General features: G+C 47.8%; 1 protein-coding gene across 1 annotated transcript in view; it reads left to right on the plus strand.

The window, feature by feature from the left end:
- Nucleotides 1-898: 898 nt before the first annotated feature.
- Nucleotides 899-21,244, plus strand: part of SMAD3 (SMAD family member 3) — a 135,950-nt gene continuing 115,604 nt past the window's right edge. Inside the window, exon 1 of the mRNA XM_069766406.1 lies at nt 899-1,315. Coding sequence (XP_069622507.1) covers nt 1,110-1,315 — 206 coding nt within the window. The 5' untranslated portion in view covers nt 899-1,109. The remainder of the gene's footprint in view (nt 1,316-21,244) is intronic.

A 21,244-nucleotide genomic window follows, 5' to 3' on the forward strand; every position in this document is an offset into this window, starting at 1 on the left:
GAAGGTGGTAGCCGGCCCCCTTTCCTATTGGGCCCCTCTTTGTGTCTGTGACAGATCTGCAGGTGGTAGCGGGCCCCCACACCTCTTGGGCCCCTCTTTGAGATTTGTCTCTGCAGCATCGGAAAATACACCAGGAGCTAAGATGGCTCTCCAGTGATCCCAGCTGGCTTCAGAGCAGATACTATTAAAAGCCTCTAAGTACTCAGCATGTTCGGCCACTGCTGCTAGGCCACAGTGGTGGCTGGTAACCTGGGTAAACAATAAATATGAAATTGCATTCATGGTTTAGGAGGGCTTTTAATAAACAGTAATTTGTAAATTTTCTTGTCACTATCCAATGATGCTCATCATAAAGAGAGGAACAGCCCGTATAACTACGGTGAATGCGGGCAGACGCCATGAGCGCTGGGCGAGATGGGGCGCATGGCGGCATCACAGATTATGGCACGCTCAGCTCGCCAGACTGGTGCTGCAGATGAGTGAGCCCACATAGCACTGGTACTAGCCCTGCCCATAACTGTGTGTGCCCTCCAGTGCCAGGGTGCAGCTGATGCCCCAATAGGGAACCAGAGCACACAGCTTATCCTTCCAGGCCTCTTATTTGTAGTGTCCCAACCTATTAGTGGTACAGAATACTATTGTGCACTGCGAGGAAAGTAACGCAGTGTATGAATAACAGTCTGCACCATCACCCACGCAAGAGAAAGTGGCCAGGACAGACTTGTCCAGAGAGGACCGCGTCACCAGGCGCATTAATCTCTCCGTCCTTGTCAATCACCATCCGCCCCGCCCCGTCGCCTACAGTAGCCTCAGGCCTATATGCGATGCATGGAACGTGACGTCACTAAACGGGGCGGAGCCACAGGGGTGTTTGCGGGACAAGGTGGGAGTGCCCGGTGCCAGGGGCGGAGGAATACCCTGAGAAGGAGGGGAGGTGACGCGGTTCGGACGGAGAGGGGGGGGATGAAAAGTTAGAAGAGAATTGTAGGCAGAGAGAGTGGAGAAGTGCAGGCGGTGAGCGGCAGGTAGAGGGGCGACCCCGCAGGACACCGGCGTGTGACAAGCAGCCCCGACACTCCTAGCCCGCAGCGTTACACCAGGGGGCTGCCATGTCCTCCATCCTGCCCTTCACCCCCCCAATCGTGAAGAGACTGCTGGGCTGGAAGAAGGGCGAGCAGAATGGCCAGGAGGAGAAGTGGTGCGAGAAGGCGGTGAAGAGCCTGGTGAAGAAGCTGAAGAAGACCGGCCAGCTGGACGAGCTGGAGAAAGCGCTGGCGACCCAGAGCATCAGCACCAAGTGCATCACCATCCCCAGGTGAGGGCAGAAGGGAGCACATCATGCCATGGGTGCTGCCCCCAGTGCTTACAGTGGGGCACAGTCACTGTACCCGGGCTATTGGGGGCGCAGTCACTGTACCCGGGCTAGTGGGGACGCAGTCACTGTACCCTGGGCTATTGGGGACGCAGTCACTGTACCCCGGGCTATTGGGGGCGCAGTCACTGTACCCTGGGCTATTGGGGACGCAGTCACTGTACCCGGGCTAGTGGGGGCACAGTCACTGTACCCTGGGCTATTGGGGACGCAGTCACTGTACCCTGGGCTATTGGGGACGCAGTCACTGTACCCCGGGCTAGTGGGGGCACAGTCACTGTACCCTGGGCTATTGGGGACGCAGTCACTGTACCCGGGCTAGTGGGGGCACAGTCACTGTACCCTGGGCTATTGGGGGCGCAGTCACTGTACCCTGGGCTATTGGGGGCGCAGTCACTGTACCCTGGGCTATTGGGGACGCAGTCACTGTACCCGGGCTAGTGGGGGCACAGTCACTGTACCCTGGGCTATTGGGGACGCAGTCACTGTACCCTGGGCTATTGGGGACGCAGTCACTGTACCCCGGGCTATTGGGGGCACAGTCACTGTACCCCGGGCTATTGGGGGCGCAGTCACTGTACCCCGGGCTAGTGGGGACGCAGTCACTGTACCCCGGGCTATTGGGGACGCAGTCACTGTACCCCGGGCTAGTGGGAGCACAGTCACTGTACCCTGGGCTATTGGGGACGCAGTCACTGTACCCCGGGCTAGTGGGGACGCAGTCACTGTACCCGGGCTAGTGGGGGCACAGTCACTGTACCCTGGGCTATTGGGGACGCAGTCACTGTACCCGGGCTAGTGGGGGCACAGTCACTGTACCCTGGGCTATTGGGGGCGCAGTCACTGTACCCTGGGCTATTGGGGGCGCAGTCACTGTACCCGGGCTAGTGGGGGCGCAGTCACTGTACCCGGGCTAGTGGGGGCGCAGTCACTGTACCTGGGTGTAGTCTGGTGCCCCCTGTGCCCGGTGTGTCCTAGTACCCACAACAGTCAGCGTCTCCATCATAGCATCCTGTGACAACCAGCCTTGGCTGCCATTAATGCCCCCCATGTCATCACGCGGTCCCTGAGCTCCCAACATGGTGAGACTGATACTTTACCTTCCACTATACTGGCGGCTCCACACGTGGTGCATTGGCTGTGGAACATTTCTGCAGGGAAATCCAGACAGAATTACAGTATGTTGTTTTCATTGCAGATTTTCCCTTAAATTCTGCAGATCGGGAAAAAAGGTAAAATGCGCAATTATAATTTTCCACTTTTTAAACTTTTTACAGCCACTCACGACACTTTTCTCCGAAAGTGAGTGGCACTTTGTGGAGGGACCGGACCAGGAGCGGACACGGGAAGGTGTAGTTGTGAGTTTCCAGTGCCGCCTAATAGATCAGGTGCATCTTACTCCCGTGTAAGCGGGAAACTCCCTCAGTGGGTGAAACATCCACCCACCCAATCCACCCGTGCAGATTTTGCTGCTAATCTGTCAAATTTCATTGTAGATTTATTGCGCATTTTTACTTCCAAGCATTCGCAACAAACCTGCAATATGTGACATGATTCATTGACGTCCCGTGGTCGTATATTTCCACCCAAGGAGATGTCACTTTTCAAAGATTTCTGCAGCATTGGATGAGATTTGTAAAACACTCGGGCACCTCCCTCTACCTGATTTTTTTTTTTTTTTAAGTGTAAATCCACGTGCAAAATTATCAACAGACACATTATTCCCAAGGGGATCCCCTCTCTTGTGTACGTCACCATCGTGGGTTGTTTTACACTATGAACTTATTTTACTTGCCCACCCATCCCCCAACAAAGTGGCGTTCCAGTCCTGGGTGATCGGCACCAGCACATCCCATTGGCTGAGACAAGATAGGACACATAATGTTATTAGTTTTTGTAACCGGTGCCAGTCACATGCGGGCGCCCTGTGTGGGCAAGTACTGGACCTATAAGTACTTGAGAGTAAAGAGGCCTTTACCAATGACTGGTTCCCTTTAAATTAAAGGTCCCAATGATCTGATCGCCGGGGACTGTGGCTGTAGGTTAAAAAAAAAGAAAAAAGGTTCTGTTAATGGCATTTGCACAGTCACGTCTATAGATATAGCTGAGTTTTCTATTCAAGGTCCAGGAGATTGGCGTAAATGGTGCCAAAGGGAACTTCTGGAAGTTGTCAGATACTTTACCAACACGTGGTGCTGATGAGGCATCTGGTAATCTATGGTCCCAATGATACATAGTAGATGTTTTGAAATGCCTGATTGCACTCCTCTCTCCCTCCATATATTAATATACTATTTTCTGCATACTATGAAAGCAGTGGCGTTTGAAGGGGATCTGTCTCCCCCAAACAGCAAATTCAGCAACTTAAATTTTGACGTAGGAGACATAAGTCATACTAGTTACATACATATTATGTGTGAAGGTGCTGTAGTTGATTAAAATAAAAAAATCACCTTTAATCCATACGCAAATCAAGGAGCTTCGGTTCACCCTTAGGGTACCAGCACTGTGACTGCCGGCCGTAAAGTGAAAAGCAGAGCACAGCGGCTGTGCTTTCACTTTCACTTTACGGCCGGCAGTCACTGAGTGCGGGAAGCAGACTGCAAGGGACCTGACGGACACCAGAATGTAAGTATGTGCTGTTTGTTTTTTTTTAGTTTAACGCTTGTAACCAGGGTAAACATCGGGTAACTAAGCGCGGCCCTGGTTACCCAGGGACCTCGGCATCTTGGTCGCTGGAGAGCGGTCTGTGTGACAGCTCCCCAGCGACCACACTACGATTTACCTACGATCACGGCCAGGTCATATCGCTGGTCGTGATCGTAGGTAAATCGTATAGTGTGACGGTACCCTAAGTGGGGCCAATATCTCGGTGCACCATTATGCCCTACAATTTGCATCGCTAGCACCGCCCCTGACCTTGATTTATACCTCTGATGTTCACAGTCAGTGCTTCCTTAGCTCATCCCCTGTTCGTGCACTGACACTGGAGGAGCCCAGTAGTGTACTCACTGCGTCAGTGTCGTTGCGCACTCTGTGAGGATGCGAGCATACTGTAATCTCTGGCTGCCGCTCACTACACACAGAAGTTTAGTGAACAAGTAGCTTCAGAGAGGAGCCGGAGATCAGAGCATTGCGCATTGACACTATGCATGCGCTACTGGGCTCCTCCAGCATCGGTGCATAAGCGCAACACCTGGGATTAGAGGTTAGGGAGCAGTAACTGTGAGAAAGCCAGTAATGTCAATAAAACTCAGGAATGGTGCTAGATATGCAGATTGGAGGGTGTAAAGCTGCACCAAGACATTGGCCACGCCACGGGTGCACCGAGACACTGGCTAAGCCACGGGTGCACCGATACACTGGCCACGCCAGGGCTGCACCGAGACATTGGCCACGTCAAGGACGCACTGAGACATTGGCCAAGGTGACATTGACCATGGCATGGGTGCACCGAGACATTGTCCACGCCAAGGACGCACCGAGACATTGTCCACGTCAGGGCTGCACCGAGACATTGTCTTCGCCAGGGTTGCACCGAGACATTGTCCACGCCAGGGCTGCACCGAGACATTGTCCACGCCAGGGCTGCACCGAGACGCTGTCCACGCCAGGGCTGCACCGAGACACTGTCCACGCCAGGGCTGCACCGAGACACTGTCCACGCCAGGGCTGCACCGAGACACTGTCCACGCCAGGGCTGCACCGAGACACTGTCCACGCCAGGGCTGCACCGAGACACTGTCCACGCCAGGGCTGCACCGAGACACTGGCCACGCCAGGGCTGCACCGAGACATTGGCCACGCCAGGGCTGCACCGAGACATTGGCCAAAGTGACATTGGCCATGGCATGGGTGCACCGAGACATTGTCCACGCCAAGGGCGCACAGGGACAATGGCCAAGGCTGCATCGAGACATTGTCCACAGCAAGGCTGCATCGAAGCACCCTCATTTGCATATGGATTAAATGTGATCTTTTTTTTATTTCCACAACTGCAACCCTATAGTATATTGTTGTTATGATTTTTATAAGGGCTAAGTCCATTTGTTTCAGTAGCTAAAGTTGCAGTTTGGGGATGACAAACCGTTGTTTATTTGGGCCTTCTAGGGACATTCTGCATCTCTCAGTAATCCTGTTGCTAATTCATTGGCATTTCACCCAAGGTGTCTATTTGGCGGCTTTCTGCCTTATTTTTGAGAGGCAGGCACCTAATCTGCATGTTACAAAAGTGTCCCAGGCAGGGAGGGCGTGTGAGTACATGCACAGGGCTGGATAGGGGGGCACGCTGGGCTCAGCGCTCAGAATAGTACAGTTGTAAAGCTGGATTTTAGCCATTCTTCACTGAAGGTATAATCCAATTGAAAGAATTTCTTTTCTCTAAATAAACACCCCCCCAGCGGTTATGTCATCTGTAGATAGCGTTCATTTATCTAGGACACCGATCACCTAATAGGTGCCATCTAAACAGGCATTAAACCCTTAAAGATAGTGGTAAAGGGGGTCTTTACTGGAAGGTGTGAATGAAATACTTTTGTTGGGTGAAAATGAGAGTAACTGGTAGTGAGAACTCTACATTAATGTGTAACTAAAGAGGTGTTTCCATCTTATAAAGCCATGGCGTATTGCTAGGACATGCCTTACTTTATGGTTGGTGGGGTCCGAACTTTCAGACCACCATCAATTCTTAGAGTGAATGCAGTAATAATGCAGCAGTGCAGCTTCTTCACCATTGTACCCTGCAGAGCGGCGCTCCTGGCCTACCTCCTGTACAGGGAACTGAGGCCCCTTCTATTATCTGAGCAAAATTATCCATCTGGTTGGTTTCAGATCACAGCACATTTTCCCTGTCTGATGTCTATAGAAGAAGCTGTGTGGATTTTATTTTTTCAATTAGTAGAGGGGGACAAGCACCAACCTAAACTCCGATGTAAAGGGGCTCACACATCTTATATATTGGTCGGCCAAATGCTGTTCAGCTGATGCGGTCTCTCCCAAATCCTTGCCATACACCCGAATGCCGAGCTCAGCCAAGCATTTGGGTCTTCAGTTGGGAGAGCGGATGACAGTCTTATCTCCCAGATAAAGGATTGCCCAACCTGCCCAATTCTCATCCTCCCCCATTATCTTTTTGGGGAGAGTCGGAAGGTCCCAGTGAGATCTCTGGTTCTGCCTGCTGTAATCTGATGCGGGCCTTTAGAGGCCTGCGCTTTTAATGGGCCTCTTCTGTCTGCGTCCCCTCCTGGGAAAATGGATATGATATGGACAGCACAAGGACTAATAGTCACTGTGGTAATCCTGGACTGTTTGTAAAAGATCACACCGTGCATTACTTTGATCCGTATTTCGGGTCGCACTTGCCCATTTTAAGTCAATGGGTGTGCAAAAAAACTGATCACATACGGGTTACCATCCAAACGCCATGCGTTTTTCTGGATCCATTGCAATGATAGACATAGCAGACCGTATTAGCCTTTTATCATTTATTAAATTATTGATGTAAAAAGTGGATGCCATATGGACATGATGTGGCCGTAAAAACTGACATAAGGATGGCACACAGATGGCAGGAAAATTGATTGTTTTTTTTTTTCTGGATTAAAATGGACGATTTTGTAACAGCGTCTGATTGAGCCCTAAGATTGGGAGACGGCTCCTAGAGATAGTGAAGAGCATTTATGCACTTGACTCGCACAGTTCAGAGCTTGGCCATACACATGCAGATTGCCGTAGAATATCTTCATTTGCAAACTGCTCATTTTCCCACAGCGGATCCCTAACGCCTGGCAGTGGCCTATTCGCCCCCTCTGATGAATAGGGAGCGGGCATTTCTGGGCAGCACTTCTGGATACAGGTGCACAGCGCTGCAGTTGTATCAGAGGTTCGCCAGCCACATTGTTCTGTCCACCTCGCAGATGTTTCTTGTTAAACTATGTGATTCAAGTGCGACTGTAGATGGTGGCAAAGTTTTAGTCATATGCAAGTTTGATGTTCATGTCTAAACCCTCAGGAGTAAATGTGAATAATTAGGCAGATATATGCAGTGCTCCCCCCTTCACTTCTGCTATAGAGCGACTCCAGATGAAACATGCCTAAAAGTCACGTCAGGCAGGGAGTGATGTTGATGGCCTTTCTTGGACATGAATCTGTATTTGTAAAATTAAATGGAGTCCAATTCAGTTAAAGGTAAGGCCATACGGGCAGGCCGATAGCTGAATATTTTTTAATTAACAACCAATCACTTGATTTCTGCAGAAGAGCTCACAGCACTGTCATTACAATTGGCCACATGATTTTATGGCTGAAACTACTGTTCTGGAAAATCAAATAATTGTTTAATTAGCCACTAATTGTTGTCTGCAAAATGGTCACACTTCGGCCATAACTAGGCAACCACGTCTATCATTGGTGGGTGTCCAGACTTGCTATGACATGTGCTTTAATTCTGTACTTGTACATGTAACCTGCCAGTCTGTAGTTTGGTGATGCAGATGCCCAGGTGCCAGGCTCTGCCCTTTGTACAAATCTGTGTTGGAAGGTGAACCCTTTGATTACTGTGCAGTGCCACCCGAGTTATGTCTAGTTACTGATAGGACATGGTGGTCTATTCCAATGCTTCACCTTTGGCACCGGCTGTGTAATGATGTGTTTACTCTCTGCTCATTCACCAGCATATTGGGATTGTATTTCCCGGCATGTGCCCCTGTCTCATCCTCTGTGTAGTCTTGGGTTTGTTTATACGCAGTTCTCGGGTGTAGTAAGGACCGGTGGTGATGGGGACCGGCGGTGGTGATGGGGACCGGCGGTGGTGATGGACACCGGCGGTGGTGATGGACACCGGCGGTGGTGATGGACACCGGCGGTGGTGATGGACACCGGCGAGCCTTGCCCAGATGTGGTAATACATGCCTATCAGATTGTGACTTATTGGTTCTGACTACTACTAGATAAGCCTCCTCTGCTAAAATGTATTGATAAGTCTGCACCTCCTCCATGTGATCAGTGCAATAAGATCTCCTCGCTTCTGCAGGATTCCTTCCCATTATTATGTGAAGGCTGGGGAAATGGGGAAGATTATTTCATTTTGAAATCACTTAGGAAAGTTAAGAATTTTTTTTTTTTATCATCATAATTTTGTAAGGTGTTTTTTTTTTTTCAAGGAAAAACAATGCATAAATCTACAGCACTTTAAAGGGCTTGTCCAGTACTGGGCAACCTCTTAATAGCAGCAGCCTAGTGCATAAAATAAAAAAGTGGATACCTGTCTCTCGGACCACTGGCTCTCCTGAGATCTTCCTGCTGTCTCTCCTGAGATCTTCCTGCTGTCTCTCCTGAGATCTTCCCGCTGTCTCTCCTGAGATCTTCCCGCTGTCTCTCTTGAGATCTTCCCGCTGTCTCTCCCGAGATCTTCCCGCTGTCTCTCCTGAGATCTTCCTGCTGTCTCTCCTGAGATCTTCCTGCTGTCTCTCCTGAGATCTTCCCGCTGTCTCTCCTGAGATCTTCCCGCTGTCTCTCCTGAGATCTTCCCGCTGTCTCTCCTGAGATCTTCCCGCTGTCTCTCCTGAGATCTTCCCGCTGTCTCTCCTGAGATCTTCCCGCTGTCTCTCCTGAGATCTTCCCGCTGTCTCTCCTGAGATCTTCCCGCTGTCTCTCCTGAGATCTTCCCGCTGTCTCTCCTGAGATCTTCCCGCTGTCTCTCCTGAGATCTTCCCGCTGTCTCTCCTGAGATCTTCCCGCTGTCTCTCCTGAGATCTTCCCGCTGTCTCTCCTGAGATCTTCCCGCTGTCTCTCCTGAGATCTTCCCGCTGTCTCTCCCTGCTGGCACTTGACATTATTTCATGTGACCACTGCAGCCAATGTCCTGTGACCACCGGGAGGGCCAGTGGGGAGATCGCAGGGCCGGCACAGTCTGGGAGGTAGGTAAGCACATTTATTTTCTGCACCAGACTGCAACTATTAATAATGGATTGTAAAGTAGTGGACATCTCCTTTAAACAATGTTACTATATAATAGATAAAAGGTTCTACCAAGGTTGTAAGTTTTCAGTTATAACTTACTTGATGGCTGGGGATCCAACCCCTGGGACCTCCCACCACCCCCAAGATTGGAGTCCAGATATCATCCACTTTTAACCAATCCTCTCTAAAGAAAAACAAAACAAAAAAAGCTGGATCCTTTTTTTTAACCATAGTAAAACAGTTCACACTTTGGTTTTCGTACATATAGTGCCCAATTCATCAAAGCTTTTATGCCAGTATTGTAAACACCTGCATGCCCATAAGTGTATTCAGTATATACAGTACAGTTGACTCCTTTTTAACACAACTTGACAGGGATAGTGAACAGGGCTGTGGAGTCGGAACCCATTTTGGTAGAGTCGGAGTCGTATCATGGAAATTGAGGAGTCAGAACCGGAGATTTGGATTATCAACTCCACAGCCCTGGCAGGGCGGTGGAGTCGGAGTCATGGAGTCAGAGCCCATTTTGGTGGAGTCGGAGGTTTGGCTTGCCAACTCCACAGCCCTGATGGTGAATACTGGAGCTTATGGTGTTGGTCTTTGCATATATTCGGTACTTGATGCAGCGCAGTATAGTGATAACTGATCTGTCGCGCACCATGCTGTCTGTTTGCCCTGACTATATATCTTTGGAAATGTCAGATACTTTCATGAAGGTTAAATGAACATCAGCAGCAGAATTCAGCAGGAAAGCATTGACTGGCATGTGTGGCCTGACCCTAGCACCTACCACTAAGGCTGAACTACAGTGCGACTGTAAGGGAGGGGAACTGGAAGTCTGGGGCACGGGGCGTTTGCTGGGCAGCAGACATTTCTGTCATGTAGAGGTTACTGACCTGACTGGTTGGAGTCATGATGTTGTCGTCTGCTCTTCACCCAAAAATAGGACAGATGGAAGCGACAACCTTAAGACTCAGGTTAGCGCCACTTGCTGCAATGTCGTGTTCTGATGGGTAGGGTTGAGCGACCTTCACTTTATTAGGGTCGAGCCGGGTTTCGCGAAACCCGACTATCTCAAAAGTTTTTTTTTTTTTTTTTTTTTTCTCTCTCTCTCTCTCTCTCTCTCTCTCGAAAAGCTGGTGTTACACATTGCAAATCGCTACAGCGCACAAGCGACAACATGGCGATAGGCGTCCACGCCCCTAAGACCTATGTCATCACTCTGCCCACGCCCCTTCATTGGCTGAAAAAAATGGCGCCAAGCGCGTCATACGAAACGCGACTTTGGCGCGAAAGTCGCGTACCGCATGGCCGACCCCACACAGGGATCGGGTCGGGTTTCATGAAACCCGACTTTGCCAGAAGTCGGCGACTTTTGAAAATGAACGATCCGTTTCGCTCAACCCTACTGATGGGTGTTATCTCTGAAGCCGCCGCTATACCTATAATACACCTCTCCAATAGCATTACCCTACATTGCATGACGATCGGGATAGTTTGCTATATATCACAATAATTGGATAAATTGCATTACCTCGTAAGCTGAAAATGACATATGATGTAATAAGAGTGTCTCTATTAATAGAGCCAGTTTCAGCCCCACCATAACGGTGGCAGTGTCCTTACCTAACATAGCAGTGCCTGTGCCCCCTTAATGAGAATTTATCAGCAAGTTTTTGCTATTTAATCTGATGGCAGCATGAGAGGTAAAGTCTGGGACACAGATTTCAGGAATGTATCACTTATTAGGCTGTGTGCTGTTTCCATACAATGAAGGTTTAATCACCAAGAGACTATCACTGCCCAGACTACAGCTCACGTTCAACTACACACGATTTCTGATAAACAGCACACTGTCAATAGACAATGCACATAGAGAGTCTGGTGTGGGTGGGGTTAGCTCTCTGAGCTCTGCTACATCTAAAAACTGATTGTGTCACAACTGCTGCACCCAGTAAACTAAGTGATACATCGTTGGAATCAAGGTCTCTTTTCCCACATCATGCTGCTCTCAGATGAGGTACCCAAAATCTGGTGATGGATTCCCTTTAAGGGAACAGTCACCTTCTGAATATTTATTCTGCCATGCAGTTGAATTAAATCTGCCGGTCCTGGGAGCAGTCATTTTAATAAGGCTCCCCCAATGCAATAATCCATAGGACCCCCTTTATCAGAGCTGTGCAGTACTTGCCTTCCAGCGACATGCCCAATGTGATATAGTTACAGAACGTTCCCTAAATGAGACACAGGATTTGTAGGATCCTGGTCCAGCGGTGGCCATGTCGTAGTCCATGCCCTGCTAACCTCCTCCTTCCTGTCTGCGCCTCATCTCATTGGTAGGCTTGTCACAATGATGACATCACGCCAGGCCTACAAATCGGAGGAGGGGATACTGGCAGGTAGGAGGAGGCTTGCAGGGCTCTGTTTGGCAGCCATTGACTAACAATATGGCCACTGAATCGGGGAATCATCTCTATGTAATATAAGGGCCAATTAATGGCTGCCCACATTAACTATAGGAAGTTTCTCTAGCGGTAATGGTAATAAAGCCATATTTATTGTCACCTGCATGTTTCTCGGCACCATAGCTCGGTCTACTTGTAGATATTCTCACCAGAAAGTGTGGATGAGCTGCAGATCTTTCTCAGCCTCCTGAGGACTTGGCATAACAAGTTAGAGGGCCGTACGTTTCAATGTTTAAATTCAGTATAATTGCCGTCTTGTTAAACCCCCCATCCTGTTGTATCAGGTTGCAATATAAGAGCCCCGTTTCAATTAATGATAACCATCTGTACATGTGGATTTCTGTATATGCAGATGTTATTCTCACTACGAAACCCTCCCGGTGCAGAGGGGGCGAGGAGCAGCCGCGTAGATGTGTTCCCTTTTATTGCCTCCCGCAGCTGCACTTCCCCACTCAAAAAGCAAATTTTCAAGTCTAAATGTAGAATAGCGAGAGCGAGCACGAATGCTTTTTTGCAAATGAAAGCATAGCGTTTTTCATTTAATGATCATCAGCCCCTGTGCAAAGGGTTAATGGGACAGCATTTAGATGAAAATGTTCAGATGGTTTTGGTCGAGTTCCAGAATTGCAAATAAAAACAGTTCAGTGAGAAAGGAAGTTGCTTTGTTTGTAAATGAAATCAAGGGTTAACGCCCGGTTCACTTTCTTGGCCTGTGACCTTCAGTTTGTCATCAGAGGGTCAGCTCTGCGGCACAGTGGTCCAGACACATCTCCTTCTCTGCTGGTGTCTGGAGCCGTCATGCTTTTCACTCATAGCTGTTGGTTTTCTTTGTGGTCCAAAGAGATTAAATGGCTTGTTCTGTCCGATTGGGAAATTAGATTCTGGATTCCCCTGGGCCAGGGACTGGCGTGTCTTATGTCTAGATAGTGACAGTACAATATGTATATTATTAATATATAGCAGTCATACTATCTAGCACTGTGTGCTTACAATTGCTCATTTTGCCTTTCTACCCTGATAATTCTTCTCTTTTCCATTAGGTCTATGACATCACATCACATGATTAATAACCGACTAGCTGAATCCTTCTAAGCTCGATGTAGAAACAGGAGATCAATTTCTATCGACCCAGCCAAATCATACGGAGATGGGAGTAAAGGGCTGTGGATATCTAATCTCTGTTGAGGGAAAAAAGGATTGGGCATGTCTAGGTCCAACTTGACCTAACCTTCTTTCTCCCAACATATGTAGTCAGGAAAGAGAATGACCGATTCGATGGTCCGCTGCCGCTAGGGTGTAACTGTGATGGGTGCAGGAGTTCCATTTGCACCTGGGCCCTAGAGCCTAGAGATGCCGCAATGTCACTGCTCCATATGAGAAGACCAATTATAAAGACCAACCTGCTGTTGAAGACCTCACCAATGTGCTTCAACCTATGACATTGGCTGTTCCTGCCAACGTCAACATGTTAGGACGTTGTGTAGATGATGTTTATAGCCACCTGTGGACCATTAAAGGCAAAGTGTCGGTGCCCTAAACTGGCAGGAGAGCCCAGCCGCAGTCTGCATTAGGACGTCTTCAGTATTTGGTCAGTATTTTACCTAGTATTTGTAAGGCTAGTTTCACACTAGCGTTTTGAGGAGCTGCGGAGGGCAGCGGACTTCCTCCGTGAAGCCCCACGCTCGGCTGCTAGCTCCGCCTACTTCTGCATGCGGCCTGCGTACCTGTCTTTAACATTAGGTACACAGGTCGTGCGGCGGTATGCGGATGCTTCCGCATGCGTCGTTTTGACGATGCGGAGAAAAAAAATGCTACCAGCTGTGTCCTACGCTGGTCGCTGCATCGTCAAAACGACGCATGCGGAAGCATCCGCATACCGCCGCACGACCTGCGTACCTAATGTTAAAGATAGGTACGCAGGCCGCATGCAGAAGTAGGCGGAGCTAGTGGCCAAGGGCGGGGCTTCACTGAGGAAGTCCGTAGCCGTCCGCAGCTCCTCAAAACACTAATGTGAAACCGGCCTAAGCCAAAACCTGGAGTGGGACAATCAGAGGAAAAGTATGATAGAAACATATGCACCACTTCAGTATTTATCACCCACTCCTGGTTTTGGCTACAAATACTGAAGTACTGACAAATACTGAATGTGTGAACGTGGCCTTAAAGGTATTATACCTGCAGCCTTGGGGTCCTCTGACAATGTCTACAGAAAGTTTCTATGTTCTCGCTATGATTGTGCATGGCTTTCCAGGTTCTCTCCAGATGATGGGGAATTGGAGTGTAAGCCCCGATGGGGACGGTGAGTGTCGACAGTGTCTGCAGAGCGCTGCGGATTATGTTGGCACTATGTAAACATAATAAATAGATTTTTTTTTTCTTATTTTATTTATTTTTATTTTTTTTTAGACCAAATCGTAAGAACTTCTTCATAGCTCTCAATAAATAGGAATCCAAAAAAAGTTAGTTCCCCAGTGAGAGATTATTCCGCACATTGGATGCAGGGATTTCTCCGGCCTCCTGTTACTTCACACTGTAGAACATTAGTGTTGTATTTCACAATGCATCCACATTTTGCTTTAGGGGTGACGAACGGCTTTCAGCGCTTGTTCCATTGTGATCCCCAAATAGCTGAGCAGCCCTGCGGTTGGTGCGAGTTTCCCCAACAGAAGCTTCTTTCCATTGCTCAGGCAATAAATAGTTTTTCTCTTTAACCACAAACCATGTGACTTTGGAATCTGTGCGCAGGGAGTGGTGCACACACAGCTACTTCTGTGTACTCAGCCCGCTCCTCTGCCATCTCTCCGGGACTGTCTGTACGGAGCCACCATAGTTACATCCATGGATGCCCACTAGATTTGGGGTGCTGCCACTCAAGACCAGAGACTCACAAATTGTAATCTGTCTAACACGCCAGACGTGAGGTTCTCCTAATGATATTTGGGAAATCTGCTGTAACCCGGGTCACATATTCATCCAGGTGTCACTTTCCATAAAGGGGAATAAAAGACGTTTACTAGGAGCACAGCCCGCTACTGCTACATTTCTGTATCTTGATAGAATTACTTTTCCACATATTTCCTATCATATGTGCTATCTGACCACTTAAAGTGTCTTGCAATATTTTGAGGTCGTCACTGCTTAGAAAATAATTAAAGGAGCAGTTGTATAGAGCGCTATAGGACTATGTCGCTGTATGTCACGATATTACGCCCGTGATATAGAAAGAAGGATTAAGACTTTCTAGACTCATATTTTGCTGTGCCCACTAGCCATATGCACCTATGTTCAGCGAGCTAGCCTAGAGCCATGCTTACCCCCCTGAATTAGGCCAGATGATTCAGTGACCTGACATTTTGGTTGAGGACTGAGAAGATATAGCACCCTCCATCCAAGAAACCTCATAAAATGAACATTTTAGCTTGTCAGATGCAATTATATACTGTTAATAGCACCTTGAAAGGAATCTGTCAGCAGACTTTTGCTATGTAATCTAAAGGCAGCAGGAGGTAGGAGCTGAGGTACAGATTTCAATGATGTGTCGCTTATTTGGCTGTGTGCTGTTGTTCACTTACAGTGAAGGTTTTATCACCAGGACATTATCACTGCCCTGGACTGGTACTCCAGTGAGCAGTTGTCCAACTCTGCCCTGTCCTCTGATAAGCAGGTCACTGTTAATAGACTCTGTACATAGAAAGCTAGGGTGTGGACAGGGTTGGTCACAACTGCTGCATCGAGTAAACTAATGGATACATTGCTGGAATCAGGGTCCCTTTCTGTTCATTATTCTGCCCCCTGATGAGGTAGCAAAATTCTGGTGACACTATTGCTTTAAATACCATAAGGGGGTTACATTGTCTTCTATATTGAAGGCTGTTGTAATGTAAGAGTGGTGGTCGCACATGCTCACTATCTCTACATCCACATGGGGACCTTTGGGATGGCCATTCTTAGAATCAGTAAGGGTCTCATCAGGTAGACCCCCAGTGATCATATGTTCATCATCTATCCTGTGGATAGGTGATAAATGTTGAACATGTGACAACCTCCTTAACCATCCAACCATAGTGAAGAGCTGATGTGGAAGGTGTGATAATACTATGGCATTAAATCTGCAGTGTATTTCTGTAACCAAAATGGCAGAGCGCTTATGTGTTTTCTTTTTTATACTGAGAGTGTAGTAAGGCTGTGTTTCCATGTATCTGACCATCTTAAAGGGACTCTGTCAGCAGGATTTTGCTATGTAATCATAGGACAGCATGAGTTAGGGGTTAACACACACAGAATTCAAGAATGAGTCAGGTCAGGCTGTGTGCTGTTGTTTACTTACACTAAAGGTTTTATCACCTGGTGATTATCGTTGCTGTGACTAGCTAGTGTGCACTTGCAAGTCCGACTAAGCCCCCTCCTCTGATTAGCAGCTTACTGTCAATGTACAGTGTACACAGTCTGGTGTGGGCAGGGTTAGCTTTCTCAGCTCTGCTTCTTTGCTAATTCTAAAAACTCTTGGTTGTGTCAGAACGGTTGCACTCAGTAAACTAGGTGATACCGCACTGGATTCAGGGTCTGTTTGCCTGCTGTCAGATAAGGTAGCAAAACCCAGTGACCGATTCCCTTTAATTCTAAAGTGCTGCACAATATGCTGGCGCTATACAAATTAAATTTAGTATGATTTTTTTTATTTTTATTATGTTGTTTTTTTCCCTTCAGTGTTGTGCAGAAACTCTGAAGGAAAACTGTTGTGAGCAATGATTCCATAGTTGTCTATGTGATATTTCCCATTCATCTGACACATCATTATTCCATAGTTGTCTATGTGATATTTGCCATTCATCTGACACATCATTATTCCATAGTTGTCTATGTGATATTTCCCATTCATCTGACACATCTTTATTCCATAGTTGTCTATGTGATCTTTCCCATTCATCTGACACATCATTATTCCATAGTTGTCTATGTGATATTTCCCATTCATCTGACACATCATTATTCCATAGTTGTCTATGCATTTCTCAGACCCAACTCAGATAAATATATTTGCTCATTTTAGACTACTTTCACACTGGCGTTTTTTTTAATATGTTGCAATGCGTCGTTTAGGGGAAAAAACGCATCCTGCAAAGTTGTTTGCAGGATGCGTTTTTGCCCCATAGAGTTACATTACCAACGCATTGCGACGTATTGACACACGTCGCAACAGTCTTGCGACGGTTGCGCCGTGTTGTGGCAGACCGCTGGGAGCAAAAAACGTTAAATGTAACGTTTTTTTGTAGCCGACGGACCGCTTTTTCCGACCGCACATGCGCGGCTGGAACTCCGCCCGCACCTCACAATGGGGCAGCGGATGCGCCGGAGAAATGCATCCGCTGCACCCGTTGTGCGGCACAACAAACGCTAGCGTCGGAATCTCGGCCCGACGCAATGCGACGGGCCGAATCCGACGCTAGTGTGAAAGTAGCCTTACTACCTTAAAGGGAACCTGTCACCCCGTTTTTTGAGATTGAGATATAAATACTGTTAAATAGGGCCTGCACTGTGCGTTACTATAGTGTATGTAGTGTACCCCGATTCCCCACCTATGCTGAGAAATACATTACCAAAGTCGCCATTTTCGCTTGTCAATCAGGCTGGTCTGGTCAGATGGGCGTGGTGACATCGCTCTTTTCTTCCCCAGCTTTCCGTTGGTGGCATAGTGGTGTGCGCATGTCCAGAGTTCCGAATCCCCTGCGCGCACGAGAAGCAAAAGCGCGCGTTCTGTGCTACTACCCCCTGTCATCGGTGGGGGCGGCCATCTTCCTGGGGCCGCGCGTGCGCAGATCGAGTGCTCTGCTGCACGGGGCTTCAGGAAAATGGCCGCGGGATGCCGCGCGTGCGCATTACAGATCGCGGCGGTTATTTTCCCAAAGCCGAGATGCAAACTCGGCTTTGGGAAAATGGCCGCCGCGATCTCTAATGCGCGCGCGCGGCATCCCGCGGCCATTTTCCTGAAGCCCCGTGCAGCAGAGCACTCGATCTGCGCACGCACGGCCCCAGGAAGATGGCCGCCCCCACCGATGACAGGGGCAATAGCGCAGAACGCGCGCTTTTGCTTCTCGTGCGCGCAGGGGATTCGGAACTCTGGACATGCGCACACCACTATGCCACCAACGGAAAGCTGGGGAAGAAAAGAGCGATGTCACCACGCCCATCTGACCAGACCAGCCTGATTGACAAGCGAAAATGGCGACTTTGGTAATGTATTTCTCAGCATAGGTGGGGAATCAGGGTACACTACATACACTATAGTAACGCACAGCGCAGGCCCTATTTAACAGTATTTATATCTCAATCTCAAAAAATGGGGTGACAGGTTCCCTTTAACCTCTGTGACCGGGCAAAATCTTTCAAATCTGACCAGTGTCACTTTTAGTGGTATTAACTCTGGAACAGATTCAATGTTTCTCATTGATTTTGAGATTGTTTTTTCGTGACACATTGTACTTTATGATGATGGTAAATTTGTGTCGATATTTTCTGTGTTTATTAATAAAAATATCAAATTTTCAGTTTTAAAAATTAGCAATTTTCAATCTTTTGAGTATCTATCCCATTAATCCATTTAGTCATACCACACAAAAACATTAATAAATAGTATTTCCCTTATGCCGGCTTTACATCAGCACCATTTGTAAAATGTTGTTTTATTTTGTTTGCATTTTACAAGGTTTAAAAATGTAGCAGTAATTTTTCATTTTTTTTTCAATGAAATGTACAAAACTTATTTTTTTAGTGACCTATTAAGTGAGTTTTGAAATTACTTTGGGGGTCCTATACATTGGAAACCCCCCATAAGTGATACCATTTAAAAAACAGCGCCCCTCAATGTGTTCAAAATTGCTTTCAGCTAGTTTATTAACCTTTCAAGTGCTTTTCAGGAATTGATGCAGAGTGGCATAACTGGAATGAAAAAAAATATTTTTACCATCAAAATGTTGATAACTTCTGAACAGGACACTGTAGCCGGCAGACTTTTAAGGCCATTATTTGGCCACAAATTGTCATCACAACCATCAGGACCACACGATCATGATCTCAGGGTGCTGATGGGGTTAATGTGGGAGCTCCGACTCTGTTAACCATCTAGATGCTGTAGTCATTATTGACAGCAGCATGTAAGGGGTTAAACGACTATTGTAGGTACTACCACTGATCATGGCTGTTGCAGCAAGTTGTCAGCTATATTGTACTGCTGATAGCTGCAGGATTGTCACCCTTTATGGATGCTAGTCTCTTATAACACAGGTCAGAAAAAAGATGTATCTGTGGTCACCAAGGGGTTAGATACCTCCATTAATTCCGCAGCACTGCTATGTCTTTGGTTTGTGGGAGAAAACCAGAGTACCTGGAGGAAACCAACACAAATAAGGGGAGAACATACAAACTCCTTGCAGATGTCGTCTGGTGGGATTTGAACCCAGGATCCCAGCGCTGCAAGGCTGCAGTGCTAACCACTGAGCCACCGTTCTGCATAGTTGCCCATCTAATACAGGTGCTTCTCACAAAATTTAGAATTTCATCAAAAAGTGAATTTATTTCAGTTCTTCAATACAAAAGGAGAAACTCATATATTATATTGTCATTACAAACAGAGCGATCTATTTCAAGTGTTTATTTCTGATTATATTGATGATTATGGCTTACAGCCAATGAAAACCCAAAAGTCATTATCTCAGTAAATTAGAATACTTTATAAAACCAGCTTCAAAAATGATTTTAAAATCTGAACTGTTGGCCTCCTGAAATGTATGTTCAGTAAATGCACTCAGTACTTGGTCGGGGCTCCTTTTGCATCAATTCCTGCATCAATGCGGCGTGGCATGGAGGCGATCAGCCTGTGGCACTGCTGAGGTGTTATGGAAGCCCAGGTTGCTTTGATAGCAGCCTTCAGCTTGTCTGCATTGTTGGGTCTGGTGTCTCTCATCTTCCTCCTGACAATACCCCATAGATTCTCTATGGGGTTGAGGACAGACGAGTTTGCTGGCCAATCAATCACAGTGATACTGTTGTTTGTATTGGTACTTTTGGCAGTGTGGACAGGTGCCAAGTCCTGCTGGAGAAGGAAATTTCCATCTCCAAAAAAGCTTGTCAGCAGAGGGAAGCATGAAGTGCTCTAAAATTTTCTGGTATTCGGCTGCGCTGCTTTGGTCTTGATAAAACACAGTGGACCTACACCAGCAGATGACATGGCTCCCCAAACCATCACTGATTGTGGAAACTTCACACTAGACCTCAAGCAGCTTGGACTGTGGCCTCTCCACTCCTCCTCCAGACTCTGGGACCTTGATTTCCAAATGAAATACAAAATATACTTTCATCTGAAAACAACACCTTGGACCACTGAGCAACAGTCCAGTTCTTTTTCTCCTTGGCCCAGGTAAGATGCTTCTGGCGTTGTCTATTGGTCATGAGTGGCTTGATGCAAGGAATGCGACACTTGTAGCCGTGTCCTGGATATGTCTGTGTGTGGTGGCTCTTGAAGCAATGACTCCAGCAGCAGTCCACTCCTTGTGAATCTCCCCCAAATTTTTGAATGACCTTTTCTTCATCCTTTCAAGGGTGCGGTTATCCCGGTTGCTTGTGCACCTTTTCCTACCACGCTTTTTCCTTCCACTCAACTTTCTATTAATGTGCTTGGAGACAGCACTCTGTGAACAACCAGCTTCCTTAGCAATGACCTTTTGTGGCTTACCCTCCTTGTGGAGTGTGTCAGTGACTGCCTTCTGGACATCTGTCAAGTCGGCAGTCTTCCCCATGAATGTGGAGCCTACTGAAACAGACTTAGGCCATGTTCACACCATCCTTTTTTTAATGCGGAACCGCCGCGATTTTCCCGCTGCGGGTCCGCAGCTGTTTTCCATGCAGGGTACATTACAATGTACCCTATGGAAAACAGGAACTGCTGTGCCCACATTGCGGAAAATCCCCCAAAAAAGCCGCGCTGAATAGCTGCGGTAAAAAAGAAGTACCATGTCACTTCTTTTTGCGGAACTGCAGCGGTTCTGCACCCATTGACCTCCATTGTGAGGTCAAACCTGCAGTAAAACCCGCAGACGAAAAAAATATCTGCGGGTTTTCTGCGGTTTGTGGTGCAGAACCGCTGCAGTGTAGCTGCCCCCCCGTGCTCCAATCCCACCCCCCCGTGCTCCGATGCCACCCCCCCGTGCTCCGACGCCCCCCCGTGCCCTAATCTCCCCCTCTTATCCTTACCGGGCCTCCCGGTGTCCGTTCGGCCGTCTTCTCCCTGGGCGCCGCCATCTTCCAAAATGGCGGGCGCATGCGCAGTGCGCCCGTCGAATCTGCCGGCCGGCAGATTCGTTCCAGGCACATTTTGATCACTGTGATAACCTCACAGTGATCAAAATAAAAAAAAAAGGTAAATGCCCCCCCCCCCCCCCTTATCACCCCCATA

Source organism: Ranitomeya imitator, chromosome 4 (genome assembly GCF_032444005.1).
Source record: "Ranitomeya imitator isolate aRanImi1 chromosome 4, aRanImi1.pri, whole genome shotgun sequence".
NCBI classification, from domain to species: domain Eukaryota; kingdom Metazoa; phylum Chordata; class Amphibia; order Anura; family Dendrobatidae; genus Ranitomeya; species Ranitomeya imitator.